Source organism: Lagenorhynchus albirostris, chromosome 2 (genome assembly GCF_949774975.1).
Source record: "Lagenorhynchus albirostris chromosome 2, mLagAlb1.1, whole genome shotgun sequence".
NCBI lineage: Eukaryota > Metazoa > Chordata > Mammalia > Artiodactyla > Delphinidae > Lagenorhynchus > Lagenorhynchus albirostris.
In genome coordinates, this window is record NC_083096.1 from 75409718 (window position 1) to 75426883 (window position 17166).

Consider the following 17166-nt stretch of genomic DNA (forward strand, 5'->3'; position numbering starts at 1 on the left):
GGTTTTAGGAGTTCTGTGCCAGGAACTGGGGCCGACGACCAAATATATATTTCCTTTTTTATAATTTTTATTTATTTATTTTTGGCTGTGTTGGGTCTTTGTTGCTGCGCGTGGGCTTTCTCTAGTTGCAGCGAGCAGGGGCTACTCTTTGTTGTGGTGTGCGGGTGGTGGCTTCTCGTTGCGGAGCACGGGCTCTAGGCACGTGGGCTTCAGTAGTTGTGGCTCGCGGGCTCAGTAGTTGTGGCGCACAGGCTTAGTTGCTCCGCGGCATGTGGGGTCTTCCCGGACCAGGGATCCAACCTGTGTCCCTTGCAATGGCAGGCAGATTCTTATCCACTGCGCCACCAGGGAAGCCCCTAATATATATTTCTTATACCTCATAATATCACACCAAAGATGTGTTTAAATCTTAAATTGATAATCACCTTACACTAAAGGGTAAAGAAATTAAATAAATCAAGCCTAAATGGAGAATTAAGAGAATCCTTTAAAGAGGGCTCATGGAGCCATTGCTGCCCCAGGTCTACTGGCCTGCCTGCCCTACACAGTAAGAGGCCCTTGTCTGGGGATTAGTGGTGGTAGACTGCTGCCACCATCACAGGTTCCAGAGCCATCCTGGGCCTCAGTCTCCACCCTCGCCGTCATCCTGCCTGGCCAAGTCACTAGAATGGGTGTGGTAAGGTCAGAGAGACCACCCAGGCAGGAGAATAGGGCAGCCAGAGGTCACCTGCAACACCTCTCCCACTGGCACTACTGAAACAGATAGGTGGTGTTTCAGGGGGCTCTGAAGAGGTCTGGTCCTTTATGTCTCAATGCAGAAAGAATTCAGTGAGAGGCAAAGTGATAAGAAGTGATTTATTAGAATAGGATGCTTGTGAGGCTAACAAGCAGGCAGGCGAGCGTTGTGCTGCCCCAAGTACTTAGTGGGTTACATTTTTCTAATCAAAGGAAGAGAGGGGACGGGGAGAAGACCTTCTTTGTCTTTCTTGAGTAGGTGTCACGCTTCCATCATCAGCTCCTCCTCCAGTTTGGGCAGGGGAGTTTTGTCCCTGCATGGTCAGGCCAGGACTGCCATGGCACTTTGGAAAAATTATTTCAGGTCTCAGTACAATGAGGGTCTTTCCCTTTCCATAATGATTGTTTTTTTGTGTGCAAAGAGCATGTCCTAGGGGCCAAAGAACATGTCTTGTTGGTCATTAACTAACTGAGCTCACTGGGAAGGATGTGGGTCTCAAGTCACCATTGTTTAATTGTTTTGAGGCATGTCTCATTCTCCTGTTGTATGCTTTTGTTGCTAATCAAGTTAGCTTGGTTTTGTTGAGCGAGCCAATCTGGCTTTGATGCTAAATGATTTGCACTGGTTTATGAGTCAAGTAAGCCCACATTGTTGCAGGATTTTCCCATTCATTTCTTGAGTGATCGTTAATCTTACTGTGGTCTGCCAAAGCCCCCTGAAGTTTTCTCTCTATCTACAATCCCCTAATGGGGTTTCTGAGCTAACTGTTTGATTATCCTACTCTAACCCTAACACTACCAGCTAAAACTTGGAGACAGAACATAAGGAGTCTGGAGATGTGATTTCCTGATAAGAGGCTGGAGGTGGTGCCTGGGGAAGGTCCAGGGTCAGAAACAAGATGATATGCCTATGGACTTAAAAAATTATTCACAACCTAAAAGTTGAGAGTTATGTTTTATTCAGCGGGAAATTTTAGGACTTCAAGCCTGAGAGGCAGCATCTCAAGTAACCCTGAGAGAACTGCTCAGCGGAGGCGAAGGGGGGAGCCAGGTTATAAAGATATTTTGCAACAAAGGGCAGGTAGCTGGGAACATCAAAAGATTATGGTTAAAGAAAACCAGATAACCCAAGTTAAGGAGTTTAGTGCTTTTCTATGTATGGGAAGATGCAAAAGTTCTGGGCTCACTGAAATCATTCCTTTGATATGCACCTCAGCTATCTGGGGCCAGTATCCTGTATTTTCACATCCTGAGTTTCCTCTGTGCTCACCATAGGGAATGGCTGCAGTCTGATGGCTGCTAGATGGCAGGTATTCTTTTCAGCCCTGAGTTTCCTCAGGGCTCACCAGCTCACGTTGGAGGGCTGCAAGCTGACGACTGTGACATCATTTGTTTACTGATATGGCAGGAAATATTCCATTTCTCATGCCTCCACTGTGACAACTGTGTCTATATGTGTATTTGTGGGGAGGGAGAGAGCTGGAGGTGAGTCCTTAAAGGTGCCCGGAACCCAGGGAACTGGAGGCTTGGGCACCCTTGCCCTTCTCACATTGAAACCGAGTGGGGCCCTGTGGGGGCTCCCAGCCACGGAGGCCCTTTCGTCCCCCATTTCTTGTAGGCAAGACTTCAGCCTCGGGCTTCCCTGGTGGCGCAGTTGTTGAGAGTCCACCTGCCGATGCAGGGGACATGGGTTCGTGCCCCGGTCCGGGAAGATCCCACATGCTGCGGAGCGGCTGGGCCCATGAGCCATGGCCGCTGAGCCTGCGCGTCCGGAGCCTGTGCCACGCAACGGGAGAGGCCACAACAGTGAGAGGCCCGCGTACCGCAAAAAAAAAAAAAAAGACTTCAGCCTCCATGACCTTCCCTGAGTTCCAGAGTTGAACAGCTGCTAATCAAGGGGTGGGGGGGAGCTGCCAAGAAACCACCTGAGGCAAGATTAAAGGGACCAGAGAAGCTCATCAAGATTAGGAGACCGACCACCTGAGAGGAGATTACCCTGCTCACACCCTAATCTTGGCAGAGACCCCCCCCACCTCTGAACCATATAAGACCCTAATAAAATCCTCCAGGGTTGGGACACATAGTTTTTTGAGGCAGAAGTCCAGTGTGTCCCCTTTGCCTGGCAAAGTAGTAAAGCTTTTTTATTTCACCCAAAACTCTGTCTCCGAGATTGGATTTGGCACCGGTGTACAGAGAGGCCGAGCTTTCGTTAACAACATTGCCTGCAGAATCAGCGCGAGAGGTAGTGGGAGGGCTGGGGTTGCAGTGGGATGGACAGGACAGCCCACGGGAAGAGGAGAGGGGACACAGAGGCCAGGCCAGGTCTCCTCCCAGGTCCCAGCCTCTCTGGGCCCTTTGCCTCCCTTCTAGGAGCCAACCCTTAGGCCTGCCCCATTTACAGTGCTGGTCTGGGTGCTGTTCACTGCTGGTGGGTGGGTATTAGCTGAAACTACCTGACAAGGCCGCAGGGGGCCTGGAGGAGGGGAGGAAAGTGCTGCCATTTGGACTTATGGGGGCTGAAGGCCTGTCCTCTGCCAGCCCCTTGTCTGGAAGCTTAGCTCTTTCCAGGGTATGAGGTCATAGGGAGTGGGTAGCTGTGGTGGAGGCTGGGTTGGGTGGCAGATCAGGCATCATGGGGCCACCACACGGGGACATTAGGGAGACAAACAAGAGCAGGCCAGGGAGAGGCATATGCCATGTGCTTTCTCCACTGCTCAGGCCGCCCCTGACTCCTGTCTCTTGTGCTGACAGGCATCCCAGACTTCAGATAGCTAGGAAACTGCTGAGGGTGTGGCCTGCCCAGGTTCAGGCCAACTCTGTTTTGTTTTAGACTAACCTAATAGTTTCCCAGTCTCCATGGTCCTCCCTCTAGCCCGTTTTCACTTCCTACCACCCTTCTGAATAATCATCCCATGGCACTCTCCTACTTAAAGTCCTCAATCACTCCCCACTACCCAGAGCATAAAGCCCAAGGTCTTTAGCAGACAGTTAGGCTCCAGGCTACCCAATCTGGTCAGTTGTGTCTCCCACCCTACTTTGAAGGACCACTGAACACACTTTCCCTGCACCTTTTTATTCGTTCCCTCTCCTTCGAATATTCTTCCCCCCTTCTCTGTTAAACTTTCCCTTGACTTTCATATTCTAGCTCAATAATCTCTTCTCTGTACTCCCAATGCCTAACAATGCCTTGTTCGCGTCTGTATGGCAAGCCCTTGGCATACGGTCGCTGAATGAGTGAAAGGCTGACCCGGGAGCCAGGCTGACTCTCTTTGTCCCATTCTGCTCTACCCGGGACACTCACGAAGGATCAAGGATGGCAGAAGTGGGCACAGGCCTCAAGGAGACTCTGGGAACTGCAATGAGCAGTGAGTGGAGCTGGAGGGTCCATGGCTGGTAGGGAAGTTCCTTTGCCCACTGTTGGGAATTCTTCAACTGGTTGGAGGGATATAGAAGAGGCAGAAAGGGAAGGGGCCTTAAGCTCCAGTGGTTGCCTCACTGCCCATCTTCACTGGGACCCACAAAGTAACGCGCCCCCCCCCCCCAGGATGCTTCCGGGTCCCCTGACCACTAGATCTGCTTGACATTTTTGTAGGTAGTAAAGATCACACAGGTGCTACAAACAGCAGCCCCAACCTGGTCTTAGTTCACTACCCTGCAAGTTGGGCCAGTGCAAGAGATGGGCGTAGAGGACACGGGGCAGGTCCTTTTGGACAGACACCTGTGGGCACTAGGAGTACTGAGTCAGCAGGACGAGGTGGGACTGGAAGCACCCTGGGCAGGGCAATCCTGAGCTGGAAGAGGTTGACCTAGGAGAGTGAACAGCTAAGGCACAGCTGGCACCTCGGCAAGTTCCCCTTTGTTGAAGGACCCAGTATCCTGGCCCCAGCTTCTCTTCCTTAGTCTAGGGGCTGAGGCATCCAGGAGCTCTGTTCTGAAATGGACCTCTCCCTCACAAGGGAATTACGTCAGCAGATGGACTGGCGGTGGTGGGAGGCCTCAGACACTTGCTGCCACCCAGTACACCCCTCACCTCTCATTTCCTGACTCCAACACTTTGCTTTCAGCCTGGAACCTTGCCAAAAGTATACGGGGTGCTCTCCTGTGTGGGCTCCATGGAACTGGAATTGGGCACTGTGATCCAGACTCATACTGCTGGCCCCTCCCCATCTCTACCTCAGCTAGTTACCCCACCCCTTGCATAGGCTTCAAAAGTGGTGCCTCTTTCACTCCTTATTCTTACACAGAGGATCTCAGTGGATTATGGAGTGGTACCAAAAGCCACCAGATTAAAAATATCCTGAGGGCACATACCTGTTAGCTACCTTGAAGGAGGGTCAAAGTATTTGGGAAGGACGGGGCTGGGGAAAAAATCCCAGAGACGGGTCATCCCAAGTTGTGTGGTTGGGGGGATAGAAAAACTCTCACCTTGCAGCTCCCTCCTTTTCTCCCAAAGGTGTTCTGGAGGCCCTGGAAGATGACAAAAGGCTACCAGTGGATGTGAAGTTCGCAAGGGGTAGCCTGCCCACTGCCAATCAGCACCTCTCCCACAGAAGAGCCTTGGGGGCTGACTGGAGTTTGGCATCTAAGGAATTATCCTTAAAATCGGCCTTGCTCACACAAAAATACCTTTTTCACTCTTTCCGATGAAAGGTTTATAAATACTTGTCTGGGCTAAAGACCTCCAGTCTCACAGTCCACTTCTATTAAGAGTAAGTAGTTACAGTACAGACACTTCAAAACTAGGTCTGATTGGTTATGTCAGCATGGCTCTGTCCTAACACTGCATGGTCTTTTCAAGCTCTCCCTTCTACAACTAAACTTGCTTCACAATCCAGAGGTTAAGTAGCCCAGGTCATACAAATGGGATTCAAGTTCAGGTTGTCCTGGCCAAAATTTCCTTCCCAGTCTACAATAACACACAACCTCCCAACAGTTTAGGGTACCAGGTTGCTCAATGGCAACTGGTTTGATTAGAGGTGGTTAGCTTCTTCTTTTCCCTAAACAGCACAGAGGAAAAGGGAAACCAGGGCTGAGGTCCTCAACTGCCTCCTGAGACCATTATGTTTGAGCTTCCTATGGACCAAATGTGTTGGTACATTACTTTGTGTGGTTAATCTTACCTCAGGGATTATTCACAAGAGGGCAAATTGTTCACTTTCTGCCCCAAAGTCACATCCCCCTCCCACCCCAAATTTTAATACAACTATGAAGGACTCTCAACTCTACAAGGGGTATATCAAAATATTGTTATAGTGGCCATAATATTTCAAAGAGCCCAACAAATAAAGAGAAAGTCCTGACTAGATTTCAGAGAACAATTTGTTATAATGAACCAGAAACAAAAGATTCTACTGAAACTGGAACAGTTGACAGAAAATGGTTGAACTTAATTAAACCTTCAAGGGGAATAAGGGTCAAAGTCAATGAATGAAGCCCAAGATCGGCCTGGTATAAACATAACAGCATTTCAGCATGGATATCTTCTGACCCCTCCCACCAGATATCTGTCATCAATTTCCAGCCCTTTCCCTTCTGAAGCATCTGCCAAACCAAACGGCTTTCCCCACTCTTTTGCAGGTGTAAGCCAATCCAAAAATACCCTCTTTGGGCACGATGCAAAGCCAAGAGGAAAAGTTTATAAATCTCATTCCAGGGTAGAAAGTGCACATACCTGACCCAGTACACTGGTTATGTGGTGTAAATGTACATGGTAATAACTTTAATCAAATCAGAGCTGCTACCGTGTGTAACTTGTTAGGTGGCCCTGTAGCTATGTCAAAGTTCCTAATTTACTTTACTAAAACATCAGCGTGGCAGAATGCATTTTTGAGCTCCACATTTTCTAAACACTTTTAAGAGGCTCTTTAAAGATGATGCAGAACAGAACTGTATCTCAGAAACCTAGATATTAAGGAGGGACATTGATGGGCTCTTTCTGGGACTTTTTCACGGGAGATGAACAGAGGAAATGTCAGAATGCCAAAGCATATGACAAGTGAGGGAAGGCAGAGCGGGGAAGAGGGTGTACTAGCCACAAGGCCAACACATTCATGTTCAAAGAGAAGTCTGGGCGAAGGAAAAAAAACCCCAAACGACAACAAAACAAAACCCAAGTCAGAGGAAAAAAGGGTTTCATACAACACAGTATCAAAAAGTAAAAGGAACACACTAAATGCACAAACTGGTGGCGAGTCAGTCCATAGCCTATTATGGTAGGTCCTTCCAGCATCAATCAAGTTTCTTCTCATCTGTTATCTCAAGGTTATTTACAGATGTGTGACTTTAACAAGAGTCTCACAGGAGGGTGGGCAGGCTTCAATCATTGGTTTCGGGATCTGTCTGAGCCATGTAGGCATCCAACTCAGCATCCAGGTGTCCTTTCGTTTTTGACATGTATGCATCCAGTTGGTTGTCCAGCTGCTCCTTGGTCAGTACAGGGCGAGCAAGGGCACCTCTCCCTCGTCCACGGCCTCGTCCTCTGCCTCCAAAGCCCCCTCTTCCCCGACCTATCATACCCCGACCTGGCCCAAGGGAAAAACAAGAAAAACAGTTACAAGTAAGTTTAATTGGTGCTATGGTAAATGCCCCTTAGAGCAGTGGGGCCTAGCTGAGAAAGGCTGAAGGGCAGGGCAAGAGGAGAAATCTGGAAAAACAGGAAACACACTGGGTAGAAAGCAACACATGGAAAGCACACATAATGAATCCCTTATTACATGCTCATCTCTAAATGCTATTTAAATTTTTTTTATTCTACCAGCAAAGTAAGGGAATATAGTTAACTGATAATTAAAAATTTCTTAATCTCTCCTAAGACAGAGAAACTAAAATTTGAGACTCGCTATAAGTTTACAATTAAAATACAAGTACATTAAAGATAACCCCATTTAGCAAGATAGGGAGGAAATAACAAGGGCACAGAGAAACAGGGGTGTGAAGCTAGACAGTTTTCAAATTAAACTTTACTGGAGATCCTTCTGAAAAATTAGCTCGTCTCCTCAAATTTATCAAACCTAATGAACTGATCCTATGTCAGGAGACTGAGGAGTTATTCTGACATAGGAACAATGAAGGGAATTGGGGAAAAACATTTTGAGTAGTCCCAGCCATTTCTATCTCCCGATTCTATTCACATTTTAACAATTATGGTTATCTGAGAGGTGGTTTCAATTCACTTAACAAAACATACCCAGCTTTCTGAAAAGCTACTTCAGACTCCTCCCCGCCCAATCCCTGTGATGTCTCTCTCAGAAACCAAGTCAAGATAATTTGGAAACATGCTATTTCATCCTGAAACCCAAACTAGCTTGTACTTCACTCAATAAGCCAAGCAACATATAATGCGAGAGAAGAAAACAAGCCCTCTGTTATCAAATTTCTTTTCCCAATAGTTATTATCCCCTGGCAACTTCAAGGTCATAAATTATGGAAGACCCACCACACACTTTAAAAAGACCAAAGCAAATATACCCAGGGGCTAAAAGAATATATATTATTTTTCCTGGACAGGTGTTGCTGGGAGTTTTCCACTAAACTCTAAGCCAGAAAACTCCCATGAGATTTGGCATTAACAGCAACACCATTAAAAACTCTCTTCCAGTCTGGGCCATGAGGTCACAGGACAAATATCACTAAGTCTCAAGGTAAGATTATCAACAAGAGTCAGTTAGTTAACTGACACAATACCATCTTGCTTTTTCTACTTTGATCAAAAAGAGTCATCTCTGGTTTCGCATAGACACAAACTTTATCTTGAATTTACTTGGTTTCAGAGTCAATACCTAGCTCCAAGTCTCACCATCCTCTTTAACTCTGCTTCATTTTTGTACATCTCCCTCTTCTCTCTTCTTAGACTCAAAGTGGGTTTTGAGCTATGGGGTGGGGTGTGTGGTGGTGGGTCAGGGACAGAAAAAGATAAAACGCCAAACTGACCATTCTGTCATTTTTAACAATACAATTTAAATTTGCAAGAGCCTGAAAGAAGTCTGAATATAATCTGGCTCTGTAACACATACCTGACTGTTCTTGGAAAACCCATGACAGACCTCCACATTACCAGCATGTGAATTTAGAAAATAAGCCAGTTTCATAAAACAAACAAGACAAACAAATAAGCCTGCCTGTGACTTGAAGCTGTGCAGAAAGGTGGCTCTGAGTTTTGAAGGGAGAGAAATAAGGGGAAGCTAGTCTCTGAAGTTGGTAGCTGACTAACCTCTACCACCGATTCCGCCACGACCCATAGCTCCACGCCCTAGGCCCCCTCTCCCAGGACCTCCACGACCTCGAACACCACCTCTTCTTAAGCCCATTCGGGGAGCTACGGCTCGTCCACCTCGGAGCAGGTTTTGACCTTGGAGAGGAGGCATACAATGTATATGCAGGTAAATCCAAGAGAGACAAAGTAGATTCTAACCAAAGGAAGGCGGTGAGGGTTAAATGAGAGTTAATTCAGTTAATTTTTAGGTTGGGTGGGGCAAGCTGCACACTGAGTGTGAAAAGATTAAGCTGCTCTTTATTCAATCAATTCAACAAGTCTGACCACAAATCCACTTTTGGAAGAAGCTGGGAGTTAAGTCAATTAGTTAAGTACATACATTTAATGAATATCTATTGAATAATTACAGGTAGGTGCCTAGCATTATGGCAGATTTAAAAATAAATGATATGGTTCCTGCTCTCAATACATTTTTGTAGGGGACAAGAACTATACAGAGAACAGAATAACAGTGCCTAAAATGTAACATATAGCTAAGTGCTATTGGTCAACTTGTCCTCTTTTTTCCAGATGTAATAGAGTATTTCACTAGAACCAGGAACAGAGATGATTAATTAAGATATAGGCCAACAGGCCAAGAAGTTTCTTAGATTTGACTTATTTCTAGAACTCGAATGTGCTTTGATTCAAGCAGCAGCAGGGTGTTTTAAAATGGAATGGAGATGACATGAATTACCTGTTGTAACGCAGGTCCTAGCCTCTCACCATTGCACATTATCAGAAAAGGAATGGTATCGATAAAAGACATGCAGCACTATTAAAAACACGTCATTTCAAAAGTTATTAATTATATTAATACAAATTCAGGCTTAAAGATGTTAAACAAATGTGTCCATAAGCAGCCCAAGAGAAAAGGGAAAGGGGTGGGGCCCGACAATTATCAGGTACAGAGCACTGACCTCGGAGCGACATCCCGCCCCTAAGTAGGGTTCTTGTGGCACGTCCCCCACGAAGTCCTCCTCTGGACAAGCCTCTCTGGATAATGGGCAGGCCTCGTCCTCCGATTGCTCCCCTGGCCAGGGCCCCTATTGGTCGGCCTAACCGTGCCTGGATGTTACTCTTACCCAGGCGCTGCTTTAAGCTCTTCTGGAAGAAAAGGTGTTAGGGAATTGAGATCAAAAAAGCAATCCAATGGGATTTAGCAACTCAAAGTGCAGAGAAAAAGAAGCAAGTGAGATGTCTGTGTGGCGGGAGATAAACCTGCACGGGGTGTCCTAAGGATCCCAAACCAGAACCAAGCGTTTGCCTCAGAACATGGTAGAAAACAAGCAGAATTCTGATCCAGAGCTTCTAAGAAGCTTGAGTATGGTCCCATGAAACTGGCATCACCACAAATTACCTCACTAGTTTGGCTACAGAAGTCATATACCACTACTTGGAACGTAAGTTTTAATAAGAACACTGTATTTCAAATCCTGGATTCTGCTGCTTTTGAACCACCAGTTGACAATGACAGGACTGGATTCATACCTGCCCAAGGACTACCACTGTCTTCAAAGGCTTACTCAAACACCATAGGAAGTTCATCACACTCTGGGCAAAGTTTAAATTACAATTTCATTTGAATTCTTGTGACTTAAGAACAAGTTTGATTTCTCAGTCAAAGAGGCCAGTGTGTTCCATTTTTCCTCTGAGTATCTATCTCCAGACGGTCCACTTTTTACCTTAAGATGTAAATAAACACAAAAAAGTCAAATCTCCTTTCCTTACATATCTTAAATAGCTGTAATTCCATGTCTACCTTTGCAAACAGATCCATTAATTCAGTATAATGACTTTAAATTCAAAATAAACCCATAACTCAAACGTATCTCCACAGAAAGCTAGCCAAACCTGCATTAGAATTAAGACAGTTCAGCTATAATCATAAAACTCAGGGCCACATTTGAGAACAAGGACATACCATAGATAGAAATTTTTCAATAATCTGTCCCTCAAAGAGAAACTACAAAGACCACATCTCAGACAATTAAATTCCTTCAGAGGAAAGGGTGACTGTGTAGCCTTGAACACCACCAAAGCCCTAGCAAACCTGTTCTCCTATAACGCTGTAAGTCAGTATGAACGAAAGTAAATTATGCGTCCTCAGGCTTCACCCACAAACGACTACAAACGACTTTCTCTGCAACCATATGCTGCGAGTTGTTATTATTAGCTTTCTAGCATGAGATCATAAACTGCTTCTAATCAGAGGGGCAGGCTCTGAACAACATGAGGTCAGGACTTCTTTCTACAAGTCTCTTGTGTTTAGTCATCCCTAGTACATTCTCCCAAGATCTGTGCTTTAAGGGGAGAATGCATAGTACTTAGAAGTTCTTCTCCCTTCCCATCCCTTACTTGCCACCGATACTAGTCTCTAATATTGAAAAGAAGCTGAAGGATGTCAACTGTATCATTCAGTTTCCACTCTAGAGCTGTGCTATATGCTAAGGTAACCACTAGCCACATGTGGCTAATTTAAATTACAAGTTAAAAAATAAATAAACAAAAATAAAAATTTAAGCTCCTCAATGGCACTAGCCACATTTTGAGCACTCAACAGTCAATGTGGCTAATGGCTACTGTGTTGGAGAGCACAGATATAGAACATTTCCAACACCGTGGAAAGTTCTATTGGACAGCAGTGCTCTAGAGGCTACTTTCTTCGGCACAGCCTCTGTCCCAAGCTTCTTGTTAAAAGGTCCTTCGGAATAATATGTCAGAGACCTGTCTTCAACAATTTTTAGTATTTCCTCTTAGAAAACAGTGGCACCTTTTACTGCTTTCCTGAGTCTAGGATGAATGCAGCCACTCCAGGGCTTAAGGTAGCTGAAGCAGAAGGCCTTGTTTATTTTTGGTCAGTGAGCCCAATGGTTCAGGGTGGGGGTGGAAGGGTGTTATATTTAACTGCTGATTTTATGCACAGCCATGCAGTGCTACCAGTTAAAGTCCTTACAGTTGCATGGCACCGCCCTCCAGACGCCCAGCCACAGCTTGGACATATCCTTCCACAGCCACTGTCCGGACTTGCATATAAAGTCTATGAATAATAAAGAGCAGGTTTTATTTCAGATCTGAATAGGATTATCTCTTACTGGAAATTTGAAAGAGAACCGCTAACTCTTAAATTACTCAGTGTTCTCGCTCTACTTTACTGACAAAACTTTAGGTGCTGTGGAGATGAGGGTCACCCCACTCTTTCTACTGTTTAGCATTGAAAACCTTTGACTAAGAGGCCTTTCAGACTCCCTGTATTAGGGAAGAAAGAATAAAATCATTTCCCTAATTTGTAAACCATTTAGTGAGAAATCAAGGATTTTTTGAAGATCATCTAAAACAGAAACCAAAATTTCTTTGTGGAAAAAGCCAGTTAATCTATTTTAAGGGCAAAGGATCAGAGAACAAAAGAGATTAATACTCATTGATAACAAAGAAACAGGCCACCTTGATGGCAAACTCCCTAAAAGAGAAAGACAACAAAAAGTTACTTATTGGTACCTGCCAAAATGGGAATTCTCTGAACTTCTCTTTCCTCCAGAAAAGTTCAGCTTTTGCCCTGAGCCACCTCATAATTATCCATGGCGTCCTGACAGCCTCAGTGGACTACCTGACAGGGCTCACCAGCTGCTTCTGGCGCATTAAGACCCATTCTCTCACCTGCTTAAGTTTTAATGCTGCCTGGACAGAGGGTCTATTCTCCATCTGCTGGGCCAGTCTTCTGTTTCTGGCACTGGCTAGCTGCTGTTGTTGCTGCATCGAAGCCCGAATATTCACTGGCATCGGCTGTTTGTTCTTCAGCATATTAGTAAAGCTTCAAGGTCGAACAAAATGGATGTTTAAATAAACGCTTTATTACAAAACATTTATTGGCATTTTCATGGCTTGCTAGACCAGGAGCTCCAGATCCCACGAACTTTAAGTAAAGTGGTACACTTAGATCAAGGCTGATGTGGGTTAAAGACTCCTCTGCTTCCACAAACTTGCAAGAATCAGAAACTTAGAAATGCAGCTAAGTGTAGCACATTCAATCAAAAGTGATAACAAGGGCTCAGGTAACGGCTTTTAGAGAGGTAGAAAGTATGAAAAGCATGCAATAAGCAGATGTGATGACAAGAGACAGAAGATGTAGTTTCAAAGACAGACAAAGCAAGCCAAAACCTTCGGGGACCTGAGGGTGCATTTTAAGGACAAATATAAGGAAGGACTAGAGCACCTTCAAAGCCCATGGAAATGATACACCCACATAAACTATAGGAGCATATCACATTCTCTCATGTATTTGTTCACGTAGTAATGTGAATATGGAGAATTAGTGTATCACTAAGGGATAAAGAGAAGTACATATGCTTCAGAAAAGGCAAACAAACATAAGTAAATTTTTTAGTGGTCTAACATTAACTTAATAAAGTCACTGGTCGAAGGCACTCAATGAACAAAGCTCTCAGAGACAGAAAGTGCCTTTAAATGCCTTAACTTTTCTTAGTGTCAAATGATTACTTTTTCTGACTCTAAGTGATTACTTCTGAAAAAGTTAAGATTAGTTTAATCATTTAAGAGCTTGTGAAGACACTCTTCTATTATTCCTGTCAAGGTAAGTTTAATGGAATGAAAGAGAAGAACATTCAATTGTAAAAGAATTGAAAACAAAAACAAACTAAAAGCAGAATGGAAAGAAAGTGAAATGGAGCAAAGCGAGTGCCTCTTACAAGGCCCAAGAATGACATTCAAGGGCCTTTGGACATATTCATAGCTTGCTACCCGCCTCTTACAGGCCAGACACAACACTGCTGGCCTTGGACTGGGCAGCAAGCCTACTGCAGCTAGGGTACCATGCTACCGAGCTGCACCACCCCTGTATCAATGTAAAAAAAAAAAAAAAAAAAAGTGAAGAAAAGGGAGGGTGTGAGGAGTCTTTTTAAAATACATCCCACCAGATAAATATTTCAGACAGCATAACATAAAAATCTACTGATAAGGGGTTTTGAAACAACCGCCCAATTTGTTTTGTGTACCACATACGATGCAACTAAGAACAGAGGTCTGTAGCCTTCTGTTGGTATTTAGTTTAAAACCGGTTTTTGTGCATTGGACCCCAGGGCCAATTTAAGTAATGTTTTCTTATGAACGAGCTGAAGTTGCTGTTGGCTGCCTCACCGCTCATTTAGAGACATCTTGGTGGTGCTTTTTAGCACAACTTTCGGCGCTGACTGTGCAGCCATCTTCAAATCCCGAGAATCTACAAAGGACAACGGACAGAATGAGCAAATGAGAATGATGACCACCTCATTGCAACAAGTGCCAAAGGCCCAAACCAAAAATGAATGAAAAGGCCTGTATCAGTGACTATTGATGATCACACCAAAACTCATTTCAGGTGCTTAAACTTAAGAAGCTAGTTACCTCTAACTAATAAACTCCAAGGCCACAGGACAGAAAATATCTGCCCAAGCCTCCAAAATGGCAGACTCAGACCCAGCCAAAAAAGTGTTGAGTTTTTTCATCTAGAGCGATCCTTCTCAACCTTGGCTGCAAGAAGGCTTTTTTTTTAAAAAAAAAAAACAAAACACAGAAGCCTGGGCCCAAACTATTTAAAGCACAATCTCTGATGGTGAGGTCTGGGGATCAGCAATTAGAAGGGGGGAAAAAAAAAAAGTCTACCTCGAAGGGTGGGGGGGGGGAGTCTACCTTGGTGCTTCTCTTGTGCAGCCACAACTGAGAACCACTGATCTAGAGAGATGACACAAGCATTCCAGTTTCAAAATCAAGTAGGAGGCTTAGCAAGGGACTGCGGAGCTGGGGGAGGGAGGGAGTAGGCAAGGTTTCCCTAAATGGGCATTCACCTGGGAGTTCGCTCCCGGGAGCGCTCCACAAAATTTAACCCTGAAGCCGCCATTACTTTCCAACGTTCCCTAAGGTCGTGCAGTCCTCCTTTGATGGCCCTTCCCTCTCAAAGCCCTGTCAGGACCGCCGACATTGCTCAACCCACCAAACAAGATTCTTTAACTATATCAAATCCCCAACTTTTCCATCAATCCCGCGGCGAGTTTCCAGTTCGGGGTCTCCCCCGCCTCCCTCTCAGGGGCTCCGCCCCCTCTGGGGCCTCCATCTCGGACACCCTGTCTGCCTCCACATGCCGCCAGCTTCCGTTCCGCGTCCGCCGGACCCCTCCGTTCCCCAGGACTCTTGCCCTCCTCACCACAGACACGTACCGAAGGAAACGGACGCCAGTGCTCCTCCCGGGGCTGCCACCACGGCTGCGGCAGGCGGGCCGGGGGCCGGCCGAACCTGAGTTAACGGTGGAGGGGCTCGGGTTAACTTGGTGGGCGGTTAGTTAGATGTGTTAAGCGGTAGATTGCTAGGTTAGTTCTTTGCTGTTGGCTGGCTGTCCGGTTGGCCCGTCCGCTTGCTAACCGGCCTGCCCTTTCCTGCCTTTCACCACAGCGGCTGCCGTCAACTCCCGCTCGGTGTCGAAAACAAAATGGCCGCCACACCCAGTGCGGAGAGGGACCGGCTAAAATGGCGTCGACGCAGTTACGTTAGGCGTCAGATCCGCCGCACCACTAAGGGGCGGGAAAATTTGTGCCACGCCTGCGCGGGATTAGGGCGGAGCCCTAGGGAGAAGGCGGGGCTTTAGCAAAGTCTTGGTCTGTATTAAACTCAGCCCCCCGCCTAGGAAGGGGCGTGACCAAGTGGCACAGCTCTGTTTATTTTTGGAAAATGGATTATTTTTTAAAGCTTTTAAAAAATATGTATTTATTTGGCAGCATTGGGTCTTAGTTGCGGCATGCGGGATCTTTAGTTGTGGCATGTGAACTCTTAGTTGCAGCATGTGGGATCTAGTTCCCTGACCAGGGATTGAACCTGGTCCCCTTGCATTGAGAGTGCAGTCTTAGCCACTGGACCGCCAGGGAAGTCCCTGCTCCCGGGTTTTAAGGGGGCTGCAGTTTAGTAATTTGGGTCGCTGGGGCTGATTCGGTCCCCCTGAAAAAGATGTTCATATTTCCTGGCACATCCCTCTGCCCCTCAAGCTAAGGCAGACGGACTACAATTCTTTATGCGGATGTTCCTCGGTCTCTCTCTCCCCCTTTGTTTTCAAAAAATTAATTAATTTTATTATTTATTTTTGGCTGCGTTGGGTCTTTGTTGCTGTGCGTGGGCTTTCTCTAGCTGTGTCGAATGGAGGCTACTCTTCCTTGCAGTGCGTGGGCTTCTCACTGCAGTGGATTCTTGTTTCAGAGCACGGGCTCTAGGCACGCGGGCTTCAGTAGTTGTGGCACGCAGGCTCAATAGTTGTGGCACACAGGCTTAGTTGCTCCGCAGCATGTGGGATCTTCCCAGACCAGGGATGGAACCCATGTCCCCTGCATTGGCAGGTGGATTCTTAACCACTGCGCCACCAGGGAAGTCCCTCCTCGGTCTCTCTTGTGGACCACTGGGCCCAGGTAATTTGCACTGGCTCTCCCCTCATCATTTGCCTTGGCCCCGGTCAGAGAGTTGCAGATTGCTGCAAATGCCCCAGCCAAGGCCTGGGGGCCAGTGCTGGGAGCACACCTCTGCTAGATCCTGCACCACTCATCACCACCCGTCCATATTTTCCTCTTCACTTCCCTCCCCAACTTGGCCTGAACATCGTTAAATAGTTATTTGAGGGGGACCTTTGCGTCCCCGCTCCCCCTTCTGTGTCCTCTCTCGCCATCTGCCATCCATGTGGATTTTGATGTAGACCTATGCGGGATTTTCATTATGGCTGGACACACAATAAAACGCTCGCATGTTTGAAGAATGAGTGTATGAACACGTCTTCAACACCCCCCCCACCCCAATCACGTGCATCAGATCCTTTCATTTTCCTTCCTAGCATGTATGTGTGTATGTTTTGGCATCCTTACTGGACTTTACCTATGTGATGTTGAGAGTCGTGTTTGTTTTGCTCACTGCTGTGTCCCCAGTTCCCATAGGATGTCCAGCGCATGGTAGGTCTTCAGTAAATATTCTTTGAAGGTTGAAGGGAAATTCTTCTGGCTTTATATCTGAGAAGCTGATGTCTCCTCCACTTCCAGCTGGGACATTGAACCCCAATGTTCCTGGGCCTTGAGCATTCCTTAAGTAGGAAGATGTAATGGCCCCTTGACCTCTCTCAAAATAAGATCCCTCCCCAAATAAGGCAAGTTGGGAGTGAG

At 46.1% G+C, this 17166-nt stretch overlaps 1 protein-coding gene across 5 annotated transcripts; it reads right to left on the reverse strand.

Annotated features, from left to right (window-relative positions):
* Window positions 1-6036: 6036 nt before the first annotated feature.
* On the reverse strand, window positions 6037-15444 carry CHTOP (chromatin target of PRMT1). 5 transcript variants are annotated; one of them, XM_060138296.1, is made up of 8 exons: window positions 15196-15444; window positions 14672-14713; window positions 14141-14222; window positions 12644-12797; window positions 11943-12026; window positions 9907-10093; window positions 8945-9082; window positions 6037-7256 (listed from the first exon to the last, which is right to left on the reverse strand). In XM_060138296.1, the coding sequence occupies exons 3-8, from the start codon at window positions 14203-14205 to the stop codon at window positions 7051-7053; spliced, it is 834 nt and encodes a 277-aa protein (XP_059994279.1). In that variant the 5' UTR covers window positions 14206-14222; window positions 14672-14713; window positions 15196-15444; the 3' UTR covers window positions 6037-7050. The 5 variants fall into 5 exon arrangements, with proteins under 5 accessions (XP_059994279.1, XP_059994288.1, XP_059994271.1 ...); XM_060138305.1 differs by lacking the exon at window positions 14672-14713 and having other exon boundaries at window positions 9907-10090; XM_060138288.1 differs by lacking the exon at window positions 14672-14713.
* Window positions 15445-17166: the final 1722 nt, after the last annotated feature.

Bases quoted from the DNA above. Each gene is read 5' to 3' on its own strand.
- CHTOP (XM_060138288.1), bottom strand. From the start codon at position 14,205: ATGGCTGCACAGTCAGCGCCGAAAGTTGTGCTAAAAAGCACCACCAAG. The intron at 12,798-14,140 runs GTGAGGCAGCCA...TCGACCTTGAAG, and splicing joins AAGATGTCTCTAAATGAGCG to CTTTACTAATATGCTGAAGA. The intron at 9,083-9,906 runs GTCAGTGCTCTG...CTCCTCTCCAAG, and splicing joins GGGCGGGATGTCGCTCCGAG to GTCAAAACCTGCTCCGAGGT.